The following is an 18,843-nucleotide window of genomic DNA, read 5'->3' as shown; positions in this document are numbered from 1 at the left end:
AAAATTCAGTTAAGATCATGGAAATTGAAAAAGGGAAGCACAGGACTGGTTCATAGGCCACTCTGGCCATGGGCTGGTTCCATGGAAAGGCTGCCCACCTGGCCTCTTTGACTCCAAGAAGCCACCTGTGAGTATTTGCTATCCGTTTTGAGATGTGCTCATATTATGACGTTTCTGATGGTTTTATTAAAGGAGAATTTGGTGCATGACAGGAGTCACACACTACCGGTTCATCAAGGGCAGGAAGAAAACCTGCACAAGTATCCACCACATGCTTAACGGTCTTATGCAAACAGGCCCTAAAATGAACAAGCAGGAAAATATGCTACCAATTATGTGTAATATACAGTGTGAACAAGGTCGCTCAAGGGCCAGCAGTTGTCATTTAAAAACTCTCCTGTAAAAAAGTAACCTACTCCAACTGAAGACAAGAATCTACATTAGTGTGTCGAACTGTGCACCGAATTCTCCTTCCCTAACTTTTGTATAGGGAAGGCCTGCCTTTTATTTTATCTCTGCAAATCTTGAAGCCCTATATAAATAATTCTGTTATAGCAAAACGGCCAATTTCCCAGAAACAGAAATCATTACAGTTCTTCAATATTTTAATAGCCACCTCCTATTCTGCCCCATCAGTACAACCATCAGAAAAAAAAAATACTCCCCTACTCATTTTTAAATACAGTCTAAATGCCACTGTCATTTCATTTGCTTCAGTAGTCTTTGAATAAAAATTCAAGTAGGAATAATACGGTAAGAAAAAATGCCTTTAGGAGTCATGTTCAAAGGATAAACTGGGTTTCAGCTGTAATGAACTGGATGCTTGTTTTTGAGCTAAAATGGTAAAGAACTCTTAAAGCCATGTTGCTCTTAGCCAAGTTCACAGAAAAACAAAGGGTTATGTGGAGAAACTTGAATTATTATTGAAGATGCCGGCTTCAAGCTTCCATGAAAATATCCACATCTAAACTGCGTGCCTTTTAAAATTCAGGTAATCATACCCAGTGTTAATTGATTTTAGCTTAAACTCAGAATGCAGCTTCTGAGAACTGCTGTTTGTAACATACTGATGATTTTCAAAGGAGTCTTTTACATCAGGAGCCAAGCTGTTTTGTCCAAGAAAAGACAATGAGAGGTCTTTGCTAATTCTGCAAATATACTTTATCATCAAAAGAGCTCACTTTCATAGCTCATAAAGGGATAAATGCAACTGGCATATTATGAAAGGAAGTAGGACGAAAGTATCCTCTTCATAGCTGATTTACGGGGGATGTAGCCAGCTGAAACACTGCATTTGGTTTGCAACAATAAGGACGGCTAAATCAATACACTTCAAATTCACTATTTCTGTTGAAGGCTTCTTATACTGCCATTCTTAGGCATATTCACTATTGCCCATTACTCCCTGCTCCAATTAGACTTCCTTTTTTATGTGCAGAATTTATTGAAATCAGATCACAGGTGGTTTCTATTCATTTGGTCTCAAAGACCAAAGAGATTGGGGGGCGGGGAAACCACCCTCATTCACTACACCATCCTAAATTCCTGCTCTCCATTGTTGGCACTTTTAGGAAAATATTGTCATAGACTTGTGTCTTGATCAAGCAAACTTCCACTTTACACCCAACGACAATCAAAACTATCAGCATCATGAACATTTACAAATGAACATTTGGTGAGTCTTCTGGCAGATTATAAAACATATTTAATTTGACCGTGAAGTAGGTGGAGATTTTCCAAGGCTCAAATGATAGACAGCCAGCCAAATTACATTGAAGTCAAACAATAATGTTTTCCTGAGGATAAAATCTGGATATCCTTAAATCTAGTTACAAAATTAGAATATTTTAATATACCCTTCTCACCTGAAAGATCAGCAGCTTTATAAACCTGCCTTGTATCATTTGTGCCTTTGAAAGTCTTCATGAATCCAATGATTTGAAATGGGGATTTTAAGCTCAATTCCCAATTTGTTTTTACTTCTCTGACCACATCCCCTCCCACTTCTCTCCCAAAACTATGGTACAAATTTGAGGCACATGTGGTTAAGGGTGAGACTGAACGTGATCTGATCCTGCAGCTGTTTCTTGTACTGGTATGCTTCCTGGTGGTAAAGGCTGACTGCCTCCCGCAGGATGATTTGGAACATTTCCAACTGGCTGTGGTGCAGCTGTAACACAAAATACGGAAAACAAAGGTTAGTTCTGTTGAGCAATTGCCTGGTAATCCAAATCTCAGAAAGTGTGGTTTTACATATTATAGTAGACTCAAATTTTACGTGCAGGTTACATTACAGGGGGTTATACATAAAGCTGAAATCACATATAGTCAAAACATCCCTAAAGGTTATTGGAGCAGAACTCCACATATTTATGGTACTAGATTCACCCCACCCCCTGCATAAAATCACCTTTCAGAGAACAAAGAAGGTCTGCGGTATTTGCTTGTTCATTTATGTGCAGTAAGATTTTAGAGCTCCATTTTCAATGGTATCCAGCTGGCTCTCTTTTATGAAAATGCATCTTTTCCCCCTCTCACATACAAAGACACACTTGCCCAAATTACCTCTCTCTCTTTCATGTACAGCTGCTAAGAGATATATTTGGAGCTTGTATGAAAGGTGCCCCGATTTAACAGTAAAACATGATAGATTCTTTCATTTGAATTATCTGGCAAGGAAAGTATATGAGTAGGGGTTCAGTTTCAGGCATCCAAGTGTTCAAACATGTTACATTCCAATCTAATGGGTTGGCAGGCTCCTTCTCTTATTTGCAACAGAATATTAAGTGCCAAGCTATAAGTTTGGTTCTGTATTGCACTGTGGGCATGAATAGTTTCTCTCACAAATAATGAACACCATCATCAATAATATGTCTGTGTGAGAGAGAAAGAGAATAATTTACATACGTGGCTGGAATTTCAGTTCTCCACCTGGTCCCGAAGCAGGATGTCCTTGCTGTAACTTCTTCTGTTCCATTTGCTGGACAGCCTGTTGGGCAGTTACAAGTGTATGTGGAATGAAATGGAAAATAGGTAATCGAAGGTGTATCAGAGTGTTAATTTCATGCAATAAAGTTACATATGCCGTATGTTTATATCTTTGAATATGAACATCCATACAGTTCTTGTGTATCACAGTAATGTCTGCAACAAAATGCCTTCTTAAATAAACTCAGCTTTGCATGGATTCTTCTTTTCTCTGGAACAAAATACAGTCGTCCCAAATCCAATAATCTAGTTCAGTACTGTGCAAAATGAAGCAACTTTACAGTTCTTTAACACAGAATATCACCATCACGTTATACTGCTGCTAAAAAAATAAATTGCACTTGCTGCCAATTAGCGACCAAGCTATTTTTAAGGTGCTGCTATCGGTACAGGTACTGGTGTATAAAGCCCTATGCAGCTTGGGACCACAATACCTAAAAGATCACTCCAACCTTTCGAGGTCTGGTATGTCTGAGCAGCAGACCCAGCTAACATGCATTCCAAAGACAGTATACTTTCAGAACAAGATATGATAATTTGTTCTGTTCTTACTAAACAATAAATACAATGAATTCCATTTCTATAACCAAAGGAAATTTGCAGCTATTCAGCTGGTACCTGCTGGAGTTCTTGTCTCTGAGCTTGAAGGTGGTCATGTTGCCTCTGTAGTTCTTCTTTCCTTTTCTGAAGTTCTAGAGCTTGCTTGTTCAGTTCATCTTCTTGCTGGGAAATGTGACTTTCAAATTCCTTCAGATCATCTTCAGTGAAGACCTGTTGTTGGTCCAGGGTCTTAACAACAATAAGAATAAAATGCAAACCCCTCAGAGAAGGTTCAATGTTGAAAAAAATAAGAAGCAATTCATAAATTTTTCTATAGACCCACCTTTTGAAATATGTGTGCAAGATACAATATTTTTGATGATGATCCGAAGTTTTGATAAAGAGAAGCATTTTACACTAGTTAAATTCTTACCAGAAGGGGGGGAAATAGCAAGGTTCCTCAAGAGTGCCCCTCTCTTTTTCTAACAAGTTCCTGATCTTTGTCCATGCACAATTCACACACCTTGACAGCAACTTGACTTTGAAAAGACTAAGGGCAGTCAACCTGCCTATTGGACTGATAAGGAAAATCATCAGCCTGCAGCATTACATAGCTTTTCCCCACAAGAGGGTCCACACAGGACCTCCTGCCAGCAGAAGACACTCTCCTGTATAGAAAGATCTGTGCTTCTTAAAGATGGTTGACAACATCAGACTTTCAAGAAGTGATCATTTGCTCAACAGTACACACACAATGCAGGAGCAGTATGCCCACATTTTTTGTATGTTTTCCTCTGCTCCTCTTCATCCCCACCTTCCTACATACACAAACTTTGGTCCAGAAAGTCCCCCCCTCACTTGTATTTATGTGGGGTTTTTTGTTTGTTTGTTTGTGTGTTGGTTTGGGTTGCCTTGAGCAAGATAAAGCGACTAACAAGTTTAATAAATAATAAGAATGGAAATCTGCTTATGCATATAGATTGTATTTGTGGTAACAGAGCAATTATCTGCTCTATGCTGCTGGGCTTTCCCCACACTCTTTCTCATTTAATGTGAAGTGCAACAGAATCTTGTTTGCCAAAGAGAACTCCTTCTGTGCTTATAGAGATATTACTGTAAGGAAGACAGCTTCCAAGCATACATGACAGCGTTACAGCACTTAACAGTTCTCCGTTTCTTTCAGGATCTGGGAAGAAATGGCATAAACCTGACTTTATAAAAAAGATAACACAATTCTTTCTCTATATTTCCCATATAAATCACTGACTGCTCTGTTCAAAGAATACTGCAGTCAAAATGCCTGTGCTTATTCTATTTCAAATGCCTGCACAAACATTAAGATTGTCCCATAAAGCAGCTTGTGCACAGTGTCCTTGGACTCACTGTTCAGATTTTATTTTGATAAAGTTGCTAATAATTAAACACAGATAAATACAACAAAGAAGGGGGGAAGAGAATCGAAGGCTTGAGGCAAACTGGCTACTTGTGGTTTGGGTCAGGGATAGGGTTGCCAGACTCAATAGTGGACAGGACTTCTGTGCCTTTAATTGCCCTGCTCTCTTTTGAGTCTGGAAACCTTAAAGAGAAACCGGCAGACCCTTTGCTTGGAAATTAAACAAAGGGTCTGCTGGTTTCTCTTTAAGGTTTCCAGACTCAAAAGAGAGCAGGGCAATTAAAGGCACAGAAGTCTTGTCCACTATTGAGTCTGGCAAGCCTAGTCAGGGATGGTGGTTGCAGCATGTTCTACTTTAAAAATGGCAGGATTACCTCCCAGCTTTCTGGCTCCAAAAACTCCTTTTTCTCTGTAGCTCTCAAGAATTCTTCCAAAGTCACTAACCGGTCCTTGTTGATGTCAACCTTTTATAAGAGGTACAAGTGGATAAGCACACTTTAGGTCATCAAACTTGCATTTGCATCCAGCTTTTCAAAAGATTAATCAGCATACAGTATTTTAATGTTACAGCACAGGCACTGCATTATTCTGAGGGGGAAATGATGACTGAAAACAAAGTCTTCGGTGTGGCCAAATGAATTCCCCCCCCCCCCGCACACTCACTCACAGCATAATCCAATGCATGTTTACTCAGAAGTAAGTCCCAATGTGTTCAAAGGTCCTAATTAAGGTCCACAGTTAATTATTCTTGAGAGTTCTTCACAAGCTTGGGTTCCTCACTGAAAATACTATAAAATGTTACCAAGCAACTGTGTGTATTTCCTCCAGTCCTATTTTTTTTAATGTCTAAGGGTCAGAATGCATTAGTGCCCACCACAAGGGACACTGCCGTCCTAGTGATAACATTTTAGAATTGCTTGTCACTGTGACTGTCACCATCCTTATGTGAGAATTTCAGATTCCCACCAGCAGCTGCCTGGAACAGACCAGGGATATAGAGACACTAGGGTGTGAAATGTCCACACATATATATATATATCATTCATTGAAATGAATGTGGTAACAGCAGGGTTTTCCCTACTACAATTATTTATAAAAGAGTGATGTTTTGGCCTCACCTCATTCATGACATGTTCTCTCATTCGTAGCCTCTCTTCTTCCATTTCTACCATGTCGTCTTCTTCATTTTTGGGATCATACACTTTCTCTAGCTAAAACAGAAGCAAATACATCACTGAACTTAAGGAATGTGCTTGAAACAGATTATCCATCCCTGTTATTGCTTAACTATATAAATATGTCAAACAGAGTTGGCTTCTGTTTTCAAATCAAGAAATTACTGCTTTTTATGCCAATATACAATACATATTGGTATATAATCAGTTTGAATTGAATTGAATTCTTTTGGCTTATCCTCTTCAGACTGGACCAGTATATCAACTTTCCAAATTTTGAACTTACCAAGACATTTGGGCATTGGTCCACTCTGTACGTAGAGAAATGTAAAACCTCCTTGCATTTCTATGCCTAGACACTGGAAGTATGCATGCCAGGTAGCTAGTCCCAGCCTGAATATGAAATCAATGGCATCAGTTCCTGGTATAAAGTTTTTATGTTTTGCCCTTGCATCTATAGGTTTTAGCTATGGACTTTCAAAGTGTTGAAAGTAACTATCTGGTACTGCTCCCTGCTCCAGAATATATTGTTTTTCCTTGAATAACTGACCTGGGTTTTGTTTTGTTTTGTTAAACAAATATTTAGCCTTTAGCACATCTTTGATGGATACATAAATATTACCAGTGCTGCCATTTTTATATAGACAGAAGCCCGTATATCAACCAATTGTAAGGAAGAGTTTCCATGTAATGTGCATCACATACCTCTTTAGTAAACAGGGCTTCTAACTCCTGCTCATCCAGAAAATGATCATTATTGACATCTATAAAAAGTATAATACATATAAATATAGAACACGGAAGCATTAGCATGTGAGGGATTCCCAGTTTCCCACCCCTCTGCTTTAACAACAGAGGCTCTCCCTGTGCTTCTCTACAAACAGGAGAAAAACCTCCAGTGTCCAAGTTGGACTTGTCTCTGGGGTACCTCAGGCACTGCGTTCGAAACCTATTGCCACCAGTGGGGTCTCCCTCACATGGATCCCTACTGCTACAATGTGCCTCTCCCTTAGGCAACAATGTGGCTCCTCTGGCTTCGCTAACCAGCCCTTTGTATGACAGGAAAAAAAGCAAAGTTTCCTTCTCCACAGGAAAGCTTTGTTCTCGCCTCTTTGTCACACCTCTGAAGGTACAGAGACACTGCCGAGTCAGTGAACGTTTAAGCACATTTAACTTTATTATTTAACTTATAAACATGAATTTCTCTGGTTCTTAAAAGCACATATCTTCTTTTCATATAACACAGACTTGTTAATACAGCTCCTGCATCCCTCTCTAACACTCTACTCCCCATTTTCCCACTATATCTCTCTCACTCCCTCATCCCTCTTCTTCCCTCTCAACTGTCATTAACTGCAGTTCCCTCCTTCTAGAATGTCCATAACCCCGCCCCCATAATCATGTGCTGTCACTCAAGGTAGGAGGTGTATTAACCCTTTTTCATACAGGTGGAAACCAAAATATTTCCTACTAGGGTAAGTTCATCACATAGCACACTCATGCACACCAGGTCTAATTGACTTTTAGCATGCTACAATCCCAACTTGATTAACATCTACTGTATATCTAACAAAATATTTTAGCACAGCACATTTATTTTTCTATTTAGCTACTGACCAGTGTTGCTGTTGACTATTTGGTTTTATGTTCTATTAGCAAAGAAAACCTAGAGGCGTTGACAATTCTCCTCTTCGGGCTTCCACTCTCTTATAATGAAATTGGAAACCAAAACATAGCTCAAAATAAAATCATAATACATAAATAGCCCTTGAATAGATTCAAAATTCATACATTGCCTCTCTTTACCCTTCTCCCCTTGATAAGATCCCACTTAGCCACACCCATATTGAATCATGTTTATCTGTATGAAATTATGGCAGCTTGACTTTTAATAATTAACTTTTGAAGCAAGGGCCTGTTAAACAAGGGTGTGAACATCCATGACCTTTGTAAGATTTCAGTGCCTAACTGCTGTTTAGAAATTGTTGGTGCTATTTAACTTAGAAAGGAATTAACTATCTGTCTCATATACTATTCTTTATATGTATCTGCTTCAGATCTGTCCAGCCCTGCACATTTGTCACAACACCATAATGTTGATAAAGTCACTTTGCCACACACAGTCATTGTGCAACTCTAGGGTGTAATAGCAGAACAAATAGAGAACAGAAATGAGGCGGGCTTATCTTAGTCCCATTTCTTGATATTTTGCAGCGTCTTTAGTCCCAGTGGCTGGAGGGCAGCTGGGACAACCCTGTCCAGACTTACTTCCTAACAATAACAGCAAAAGAGGGTTTTATTTGCAGAGCATAGCTTTATAAGCTCTAGCCCATTTGCCCAGATCTGAATATCAATTCTTTAGCAGTTTTGGAAATTCTGCTTATTGCAACTTTAAAGAGCCTTCAAAAGACTGAGCAATCTGTCCAGTAGGTCATGTAGTTTTCAAGTCCTTGAAAGGGTGATTGCCATGAGTTTTAAAAAATACAAAGCAAGCTGAAAATGAATCTAAGTTGTATTCCTTCTTCAAAACATTATTATTTTCTTCCTCAGTATGGACTCCAGACTGTTGAGGTAAATAGTGCCAGAATGAAAATAAGTGCAACAAGCCCACCAATTATTGAAACTGTTGTGTTACAAGGATCTATACATATGTAAATAAACTCCAGTACAAAAGGGACACTCATTGTGAAAATGCTGAATTAGAACTCAACTGTCTGATAAATTGTATCACCTCAGCCCTGATCTGCATAATGGGATTTTATCCTACTACAGATGTTAATTTATTTAAGATTCTTTGTTGTCACATGATGAAGGTATTGCTCCAGAGAAGGCAATCCCAAGAGTATCACTCAAGTTGCTTCATTCTTTACAGGAAAAAAATTATGCTCCTTACCATGCAACTTGAAAAAAGTCTTTGGATCGAAATCATTGGGGTCCAGTCCATCTGCCTCCTCCCACACCTCTTTCAACTGGTCTTTACTTCCCTGTAAGTTGATCACAAAAAGCAATAATGCAAATGATTAGATAGACATTTCTTGCAACCACATTGTGCCAAATAAATCCATATTACCTTTCTAAGAAAAGCTTCAAAATCTAGTTATTTCCCCTCCCCCTCCACACACACTGAAAAGCACAGATCTATCATCCATTAATGTCAACATCTTCAGTAGGAATTCCTAAATTGTCAGCAGAGGGGATAACAAAAATGAAACAATACATTACACATGGTCAAGAACAATTTGGATCATTCTACAATGCCACTCTTATTAACAGATGGGCATAACGTAAGGGTAGGTAGAACTTTGTCAGGTTCCATTTCCCATAGAAAAAGTTGTCATGGAAGCAGCAGCTCAAACATGTATTAGAAAAGTTTTCAAAGGAAGCACAGATCTCAATCTCTTCTCATAAATGTTGATTAAATAAGAAATGGCTGGAAAGGAAGCGTATAAAATCATCTTATTAAAGTCAGCAACAACCTGCCAGTTCAATAACCAATCTAAATTTATTTAGATCTATAAAGAATACCCCACTGCTTTTATTTATTCTCCTTTTAATGCATAATGCCTGAATAGACCTTCACTATATGGTAGACACAAACTGTGTGCTTACAGGATGGTTTACTTTGGGGTGATCACTGTGCTTTTTCTTCAGTTCTTCATACTTAGATTCCTCTTGTCGTCTCTTTTCTTCATCCAGTGTTTTTAAATATTCTCTTCTTTCATGTTCTTTCATCATCTCATATTTCTTAAACTCCTCATGACGAGTCTTGTCATAGTTTTCTAAGTCACTTGTGGCCTACAAATTAAAAATCAATTAAGAATACGGTGTTTTTTGACCACTGCAATATGAAGCACCAAATACTCCTTTTATCCAAGCTTTGTGTGTGTCCTAGCAGTGGGTCTGAGGTCATGCTGAACAGCACACACTTTCCTTCCAATTTACTTATGAAAGGAAAGCGTACACAAAGTGGTTTAAAATCTGTCACTAACCATTGAAGAGCTACATCAATTTTGACGTAAGCACAACTCAAACAATAAGATATGCAACACAGAAAATCCAGGGAGTTAAGCAATGCTAAAATTATAAGAGAGGCAGATTCTCAAAGGTGATTCCCCAATTTTGTGGGCCCCTTGTACAACAGTCAACTAGTGTGCCCCTAACCCGAAATGTAAAGATATAGCCAAAGAGAAATAAAACTTCAAAGTTATCACTCAGCCTTTGCCCTCTTCCCTTTCCATCTGACCCTGACCACCAGTACCATCGACCAGGCACTGCCTTTAGCTGAGGGCAGGGAGCTAAGCTGCCCAACACATTCTTTTTTGAAATGAACTGCCACCACTACATGAATGAGGAAGGTATTAGTTTTGCCTTTTCCCCTTGACATTTGAGTGGGCCCCTGCAAAGCTGGGAGTCTCTGGTGGCTTCCTGGCCACATCTAGTGCTCAGAGTTGGACAAGCTGATCCTGACTGGGTGGGTACTACAGCACACCGGAGCCAGTGGCGTCACAAGGGGGAAGGGGTGATGGTGGTGCGCCCCGGGTGCCATGTCTGGGGGTGTGGCAAGAAGGCACCCAGCAGGGTGCTCACCCTGCTGCCCCAGGCGCGACGGCGCGAGCAGCTGCTGAACTGCCGCAGCCGCATGTGGGAGATCCTCCGTTCGCGGCTGCAGCCACGAGCAGAGGATCCCGCCACCGTCTGTATGGCATTCAAGCAGCACCAGTGGCAAACCACTACATACAACGCATGCACGGTGTCACACGCATGCGCTGTACATAGTGACGCCATACATGCGCTGTGCATAGTGGTTTGCTGCCGGTGCCGCTCAAGCGCCATACGGACGGCGGTGGGATCCCTCCATCGCCACTGCAGCCAACAGCAAACCACTACATACAACGCATGCATGGTGTCACACATATGCGCTGTATGTAGCAACACCACACGTGTCCTATGTAGCGACGGCACGCATTCATCATACGTAGCAACGCCACACATTCCTAGTTGTTAATGTTGTACAACTAAACTATGGTTTAGAATAACCTGAAAATGCAGCTGACTATGCCAGTAGTGCCATTCTGATTATGCTTCTGTCCATTTTTCTACAGTGGTTCTCACAGTCATTCTTCAAGAGCAAACTCAGTCCCATTTCCTCAATTCTCTATTTTCTTAAGGAAAGTGTGCTAACAATGAGTCACAAAGTCTCCCGGTGGAAATTTCACTCAGCTAAGAACTCACAAGGGGGAGCTAAGAATTCACTATGCTCAAGTCTCAGCCTTGCCATCTGCAACTTCATGATGATAATGTGGTACTAGTTATTTTTAAAGGGTTGTTGCTAGCAAATACGAAGATGACTTATTTGCCACTCTTTGAACACTCTAAAGTACTATAACATTAATAAGTATTTACAGTGGTACCTCGGGTTACAAACGCTTCGGGTTACAAACGCTTCAGGTTACAAACTCCACTAACCTGGAAGAGTTACCTCAAGTTGAGAACTTTGCCCCAGGATGAGAACGGAAATCGTGTGCCGGTGGCACAGCAGCACCAAGAGACCCCATTAGCGAAAGCGCGCCTCAGGTTAAGAACGGTTTCGGGTTAAGAACAGACGTCCGGAACGAATTAAGTTCATAACCCAAAGTACCACTGTATCTGTAAGGCTTTCCCGCCTCTGACAGTTGTCCTTCCCAATTATTTAGTTAAGCAAAGGGGCCTATTTGGTGTTTTTGTGTCTGCAATACTGTTACCCTCCCCAAGCCTTCAGTAGAGGATGGATTGCAAATCTAAACATACTTTTCAATTTCAAAAACAGAGCAATCAGCTTTAATTGGCTGATTCATTAGCTCAGGAATGGGGACCCGGTGGTCTCTCCAACTGTTACTCATTGGAGCTGCAGTCCAATAACATCTGGAGAGTCACAGGTTCTCCATCCCTGCTTTTGATCTATGGAGACCAATTATGATCATGTTAGGAAACACCTGCTTATATTTTGAGCCTGTTTTGATTCCATCAAGTTTAATGTGGACAAAAGAGAGAATGAAAAATGCCCTTTCTGAAGATGGTGTTGCAGCTTTTGTTTATTTATTTGCAAGTTTCATTTATTCTTTGCTACTTCAAAAGAACCTATCTTCAGGTTTTGGCAAAATGCAAATCAGTCTAAACCTAAAGCAGTTAACTACCGTGTTTCTCCTTTTTTAAGACGTAGGCATAATATAAGACATAGCAGGATTTCTAAGCAATTGTGCGATATAAGCCATAACCCGAAAATAAGACATAGTGATAGACCCTTCCCCCCTCCCGCCAGCAAACTCCCCCCCCCTAAAAATCTCTCCCCATTTTGCTGTCGCTCCAAAGACACGTATTTCTTTTAAAAGCTTGTAAAAATGCACCGAAGAGCCATAGCTGCTGGTTGCTGCAGACTCGTGATTTCCCCTCCCGTTCGATTTTTTTTTTTTTAGCTAGGCTGTGTGAGTGAAGAGGAGAAAAGTGGCATTTGCGGTGGGGAGGAGATGAAACAGGAGGAAGAAAAGAGGGGCGATTGAAGACGCTGCCTTCCCCTTTAGGGAGAGACTCTGTGTGCGCGTCTCTCTCTCTCTCTCTCTCTCTCCCCTGCGTGTCTCTCTCTCTCTCTCTCTCTCTCACACACACACACACACACACACACACACACACACAGAGCCCACCTCTCGCTTCCCCCCACCTTCCCCCCTTTTAAAAACCTTTTAAAAAGTGAGGATTCTTTTTCTTTCTATTGCTTGTCTGTAGAGCTGCCCCTTTAAGGATTTTTACTGGTACCGGGATCGCTGCCGGTGGCTTCTCGCTGTTTAGGAGCTGCTAAAAGTTAACATTTTGTGGGTAAGAGAAGCAGTTAGGACCAGCAGATTATCTCACCCCGCTTTCCTGCTGGCTCAATTGCTACAATTGCTACCATTTACCATTTTAATTGCTGCTCAACTGCCTTGTTTTCTACAGTATCTCTTATCAGCCGGTAGCCTCTTTGCTATCAGTGCTACAAAGTGCTACATTGTTGGAACTTTCGCTCTTAAGTCTTGGGCTGGCTGGTAGAGATCCTTATTTGCTATACGTACTGCATCACACAGATAGATTCCATTATACTGTACTGGTTTAAATTTAAGAAGCTCCAGTGTAGCAGATTGCTATTAAGTGAGTCCCCACCTGGGAGGAGAGAGAGAGAGAGAGCAGCCCTTCGGAGGAGCTCCCTCCCTCCCTCCCTCACGAACATCCCAGGGCCGGGGAGAGAGGGCTGGGCCAGGGACGCACACACTTCCCTTCCCTCAGACTCCCTCTCACGGAGTTTGGTGGTGGCTGTTGCCCGTCCTTTTCTTTCAGTCAAGAATCCTGCCCCGCAGGGAGCCAGGGAGCAAGAGGGGCACTGCTCCTGACGTAATAAAAACAAGACATTCCCTGAAAATAAGCCACCCAGTGTTTTTTTGAGGGAAAAAAGTTATAAGACGGTGTCTTAAAATGTGAGAAACACGGTAGTTAAAATACAGGTGACTAATCAACGCAAAACTACCAGTAGTTAAAATCCTTTGGTACATAGACATACAAATACACTTACATAAAATAGCTAAAGGAATCAGAGAAGAAAATTTGCCAGTATTAGCTGGCAAAGGTCAAAAGAGCGCTCAGTTTAAAGGCTCTGTAAAAACCTTCAAAGATTGCTTATATTGGCTTGGGGATGCAAGTCGCATGAGGCACTATGAGAAAAATGAGCAGACTGTTTTCAAATGCACAGAAATGTCTCCTGTGGCACAATATTACATTACGGAGCCAAATGGGATTCTCAGACTATGACTCTTGAGGTAACTATGAAAGTTATTCAAAATGGAGGCAGGGGAAGGGAGAAAAGGTGGATTCCATTAAAGAAAAATACAGCAGTAGCAGCAAGCAAGCATCTGGAAAATATTTGCTCAACACTTACAGCTTTGATTAGCATGTCTAAATCTTTAGCTTCAAAAGTGTGAGGGTTGTCGTGGTTCAGATGCTCAAATTGTTTGAGAAGGAACTGGTGGTCTATGCCAGAATCTAAAAACAACCCGTACAAAGACAGAAATGATTTAACTACATGTATCAATATATATCGGATAACAGGTTAAATTTCCTGGCATTGCATGAGGGAAGAAACATGTATTTTAAAATCACATTTATATGCTACAGCCCTCAAGAGCATCTCAAGGATGAGCTTTAGCCAAAGTAAAATGAATATTGACACTCTAAAGGACACAACTGTCAAACCGTTGAGAGATTACACTACAATTTTAATAGGCAGAAACTAAAATGCATACTATAGCAGACATACACTACAACTATTCTGCACTTAAACCAGTTCCAATATCCATCCTTTCCTCTAATAGCAAATGTGGATGATTAGGTGTTAGTTTGGCAGCTAAGCAGATTGGCACTCAACTAACCTACAAATAAGGTGGCAATTTCCACATACTCCAGGGACACAAAAGTATAGAATTTCTGAAGTAAAATTAAGAGGTATTTAACTTAAAATAAAAAGTAATGGGGGGAATCCGGGGGGGGGGGGGGAATCAGTGAGGACTGAGCATGCTCAGCAGTTACAAAAGCCATGGGATGGGGAGTGTCATTTGGAAAAGAAAAAAGTGTTAGCCTGCTTGAGCCGCCTAACAATGACTAGTATTCTGAAGAAGTAAAGGCCAGTATAATGGGTGAGGTGCAGATATACTGTTCCCCAATTAACAGAGTTGGGAAATCCAGAAGCAGGCTGTGATAATCTGTAGTGCCTTCACTAGCATCTTCCTTTCTCCCTTAACTATATTATGTTCTGGCTATTTCCTGCTAAATGGACTAGGCTTTTTTGTTAAACCATCTTCAAACACTAGTTAAGATGCTCTGCAGTATAAGAGAGGAGAGGGGGAATCCACACAAATGAGGAAGGCTGCAGGAGAAACATGTGGGTAAAAGACAGAGTAATATTATGTTTGCACCAGCACTGAAGGCTTTGGATTCTAAATTAATTCAGTTTTATATTTGGCAAGATTGGAGGGAGTACAGCTTGGGTGTGAAATGATGGGGTGGGGGGAGATCCAATGGCTTTCTGAAATGTGACACAATTCTTACAAATAAAGACTTCTGTCTTTCTTTGCATACAACCCTCATGTTGATCATCATAGGCAGATACGCATCATATGCACATACGTACAAAGGTGGGATAATGTCCCAGGTAGTGGATTTCCACTTGCCCAGCAAGACTTTCCCTTCCTTTTCTATCCCTGCTGCCCCAATGCAGATTTTGGGTTATGTAGGGGACAGGGGGGCGGGATGGTGGTGTAGAGGAATGGGAAGTCCCGCCATGTGTGCAGAAGTCTATTCTACTCAAGAATGGACACAACTAGATGCCCCCCCACTGTGTATACATCTACAGATGTGTTTGCACATTTCCCCCTCTATATTGGCATCTCAGTCAGTAGAGCAACAGACTCTTAATCTCAGGGTTGTGGGTTCAAGCTCCACGTTTGGCAAAAGATTCTTGTATTGAAGGAGTTGTACTAGATGACCCTCATGGTCCCTTCCAGCTCTACAATTCTATGAAATGGCTCTCAGCAAAGAAAGTTTTAAATATCACTAACTGCAGCAACCGCTAACCAGGAAAATTATTACTAATATTCCTCTCACTGCCCAAATAATTTTGCTGTATGAAAGTCTGCTTTGAGATGTAGTGGTTAAAAGCGGTAGACTCGTAATCTGGGGAACCGGGTTCACGTCTCCATGCAGCTGCTGGGTGACCTTGGGCTAGTCACACTTCTCTGAAGTCTCTCAGCCTCACCCACCTCACAGAGTGCTTGTTGTGGGGGAGGAGGGGAAAGGAGATTGTTAGCCGCTTTGAGACTCCTTCGGGTAGTGATAAAGCAGGATATCAAACCCAAACTCTTCTTCTCTTCTTAAACAGTGAACTTTTTTAAAAAGAAGCAATATTTCATTAAACAAGACCCAGCAAGGTAAGACCAGCTGTGTGTGGAGTTAAGAGCAGAAGCATTTCTTTTAAACTCTCCCTTTCCCCCCATCCCAAACCTTCCTAATGCTTGCTGAGCAGAATTGTGATTTGCTCTGGTGTGCAACAATTCAGATTATCTTTCTGCCATGAACACAGTGAAAGCAGGTCAAGGGGTGGGGGGTGGGGAATCTGTAATGGATAATCATGTGAACTGGCCCTAACTGCTTTAGAGAAGAATGAAAACTGTTTCATGAACTAGATAATCCATCTTCATAAAGCCTGGCCTTACACTCTATTCCCCTGAAGCACCATTTACTGCTGATTGAAATGTAAGCATTTCAAATGCTGTAGAGAACAGGCCAGTCATCCATATATCCATATTTCACATTGCAAAACTTTTTCTCCTTCCTATTTCTACATACTACACCTGAAAACAAGGACAGCGGCAACAGAAAAATGATTTTGCACGAATTGTGTGTGTGTTTATTAAGTGTCACTGTTTTGATAAGTATTGCACCTGCATTATGATAACTACACATGGTACTTTGAAGAATATGTATTTTATCATACAGGACATAATATCTACTGGTTTTCTGAAATCTATGTTTTATTTCCTTTAGACATTTTTCAAGATATTGCCAATAAAAGGTGTGATTTTTCTAATCAAGTTTTACTGCGACACATGATACGGCCAATGCGCCAGATGCTGAGTTCTCCTCCCATTGTGGGTCACTTTGATAGGTAGGCAGCGCCATCTACCAGTCAATCAACTGGCATCACCATGTTGTCAGGAGACATAATTTCAAAGGAAATAGTCCTGATTCTTCCTTTGCATCAAAAAGAAAGTGCAGGGTGGCAAGATAAGGTGCCAATTGAAAAAGGGTTGACTCTTTGAAGCTAAGGAAGAATCAGAAGGGCACTTAAGAAATCAATTCCGATTCTTCTTCCTTTTAGCCACAGCTTGAAGTTTAAAGCTGCAGTAGGAACTTCCCTGTACCCTACATCCAGTACTATTTTTCTAGAAAAAGAGCTGCTGTAAATCACCATAAATGCCTCCCTCGTTCTCTTAGAATGGCAGATAGTAGAACTGAGTTCCGGCCACCTCCGGCTGGAAAAAAAACCCTGCCCACATCATATATGAAGTCAGGCCCAGCAAAGGGTGGCATAGTTTGCCCAAAACAATATCATGGGCCCAGTTGAGCTTGATTAGGCCCATAAACCATAAAACAACATTCAGCTTAAAAGATAATTCTCACAGTTCTGCTATGCATATTAGAAATACCTGCTAGTCCATGGATTAATTAACCTTGTTTCAATGAATTCATTGCAATGCAATCTGCAATTTAAGCATTTTGGAAAAATGATGTTAAGTGTTTAACTTCCACACAAAAATTAGGAACACGATGCTACTTCATTTTCATAATATAAGTATTACAGGGGTAGTATTGACTTATTTTGTTTTTGCTCTGTATTCTCATAACCCTGCAAACTGGCAGCCGTTGAGCTATACTTTGTTTTCAAAAAACCTTTCTAAACAGGTGGTCCGATCAGATAGTACTTTGCAGTTCATCAATACATTAGTGTTTATATTCCAGTTAAGTATGTTGCTAATCCTCAGTGAGAAAAGTAAAACTTGCAAAGCTCAAGAGAAATTAATGAAGAAGCTACAAAAGTATTTGACAATATCAAAATGGAACTCCTATAGTTGTCTTTTTTCTTGAACCATTATCCCAAATGTGTGTCTGTTGTTTCCTCAGAACTGGTCTGTCTTGTTCTCCTAGATTTCCAAACAGGAAAGGACTGTGTAATGAGATGAAAGGAAACACCAAAGCTCTTACACCATTCTATTTTTTATTAATCTCTGCTACTGTTGTAAACAAGACAGGCAAATGAAACATTTTTGCTTTGTGTTCTTACCTTGAAATGAATCAATCTTGGCTTTAATTAACATCCTTAATCTTGCAACCTCTTGTCTTTTCAGTTCATCCAGCCTTGTTCTCACATGATGGCTAACTAAATCTAGTTCTTTGCTTAACTTTCCACTCTGTCAATAAAGCAAGCAATTGATAAAGGTAGTCAGTTAATTCTTTTTAGAAGGTAACTAGGTTCTACTAGGTTCTTAACAGAGAGAAGACGATGAAGCATTTCACAACTGACATGTTGCAACTGGAAGGACATATTACCTGCTTTTATAATGGAAACAGAACCCAAAGTCTAATATTCACAGGTTCCATATATAATAAATGAGTACAGTAAGCCAGTTAAGGATCCAATCCAATTTTTAGTCCAAATTTGTGTGAGCACTATGTTGCTGACAGAGAGGTCTTATGCTTAGAAGGCCTTCCTTTTTCACTTAGGGGTGGGGGAACACAATGCATGAAGCTGAGATAGATAAGCAGTACTTCCCTTATCTAAAGAAAGGAGGAAGTCCTGCACAGAAACCTCCACACACTGGTGCTCCCACACAATCAAAGAGCAGCTAGATAACACAATCCTGTTTAACACCTGATCCCACTGTGAATGGTTCACTTTGAGAACCATTGCTATCTGCAATTGTTGCTATCATATTATCATGAAGGAGCTGGAGGATGTTCACAAATTTATCTGGGCAGCCAATTTCAGAAGGACAGTCCACAGGGCATTACGATTTACAGTGTCAAAGGCCTTAGTCAGGTCAATGAACACCATATACAGGGGATACAGGGGTTGGTTTTGACCTCTGCATTTTTCTTGAAGCTGTCGAGCGGTGAAAATCATGTCCAAGGTCC

The 18,843-nt window shown here is 40.6% G+C and overlaps 1 protein-coding gene across 2 annotated transcripts in view; it reads right to left on the bottom strand.

Moving 5' to 3' along the window:
- Window positions 1-189: 189 nt before the first annotated feature.
- The window catches only part of NUCB2 (nucleobindin 2), a 29,539-nt gene continuing 10,885 nt past the window's right edge, over window positions 190-18,843 (bottom strand). The window contains exons 4-13 of one of the 2 annotated variants that reach the window (XM_035120265.2): window positions 17,993-18,119; window positions 14,036-14,139; window positions 9,706-9,891; window positions 8,990-9,080; window positions 6,802-6,860; window positions 6,040-6,132; window positions 5,296-5,385; window positions 3,607-3,777; window positions 2,908-2,989; window positions 190-2,170 (exon numbers count right to left, since the gene is read on the bottom strand). In XM_035120265.2, the coding sequence (XP_034976156.1) occupies window positions 2,046-2,170; window positions 2,908-2,989; window positions 3,607-3,777; window positions 5,296-5,385; window positions 6,040-6,132; window positions 6,802-6,860; window positions 8,990-9,080; window positions 9,706-9,891; window positions 14,036-14,139; window positions 17,993-18,119 (1,128 nt within the window). In that variant the 3' untranslated portion in view covers window positions 190-2,045. Of the gene's footprint in view, window positions 2,171-2,899; window positions 2,990-3,606; window positions 3,778-5,295; window positions 5,386-6,039; window positions 6,133-6,801; window positions 6,861-8,989; window positions 9,081-9,705; window positions 9,892-14,035; window positions 14,140-17,992; window positions 18,120-18,843 lie in introns of those variants that run through there. The other variant, XM_035120273.2, reaches the window with a different exon arrangement.

Source organism: Zootoca vivipara, chromosome 1 (genome assembly GCF_963506605.1).
Source record: "Zootoca vivipara chromosome 1, rZooViv1.1, whole genome shotgun sequence".
In the NCBI taxonomy this organism is placed as follows: Eukaryota; Metazoa; Chordata; class Lepidosauria; order Squamata; family Lacertidae; genus Zootoca; species Zootoca vivipara.
This window is presented reverse-complemented; position numbering and strand designations above follow the sequence as displayed.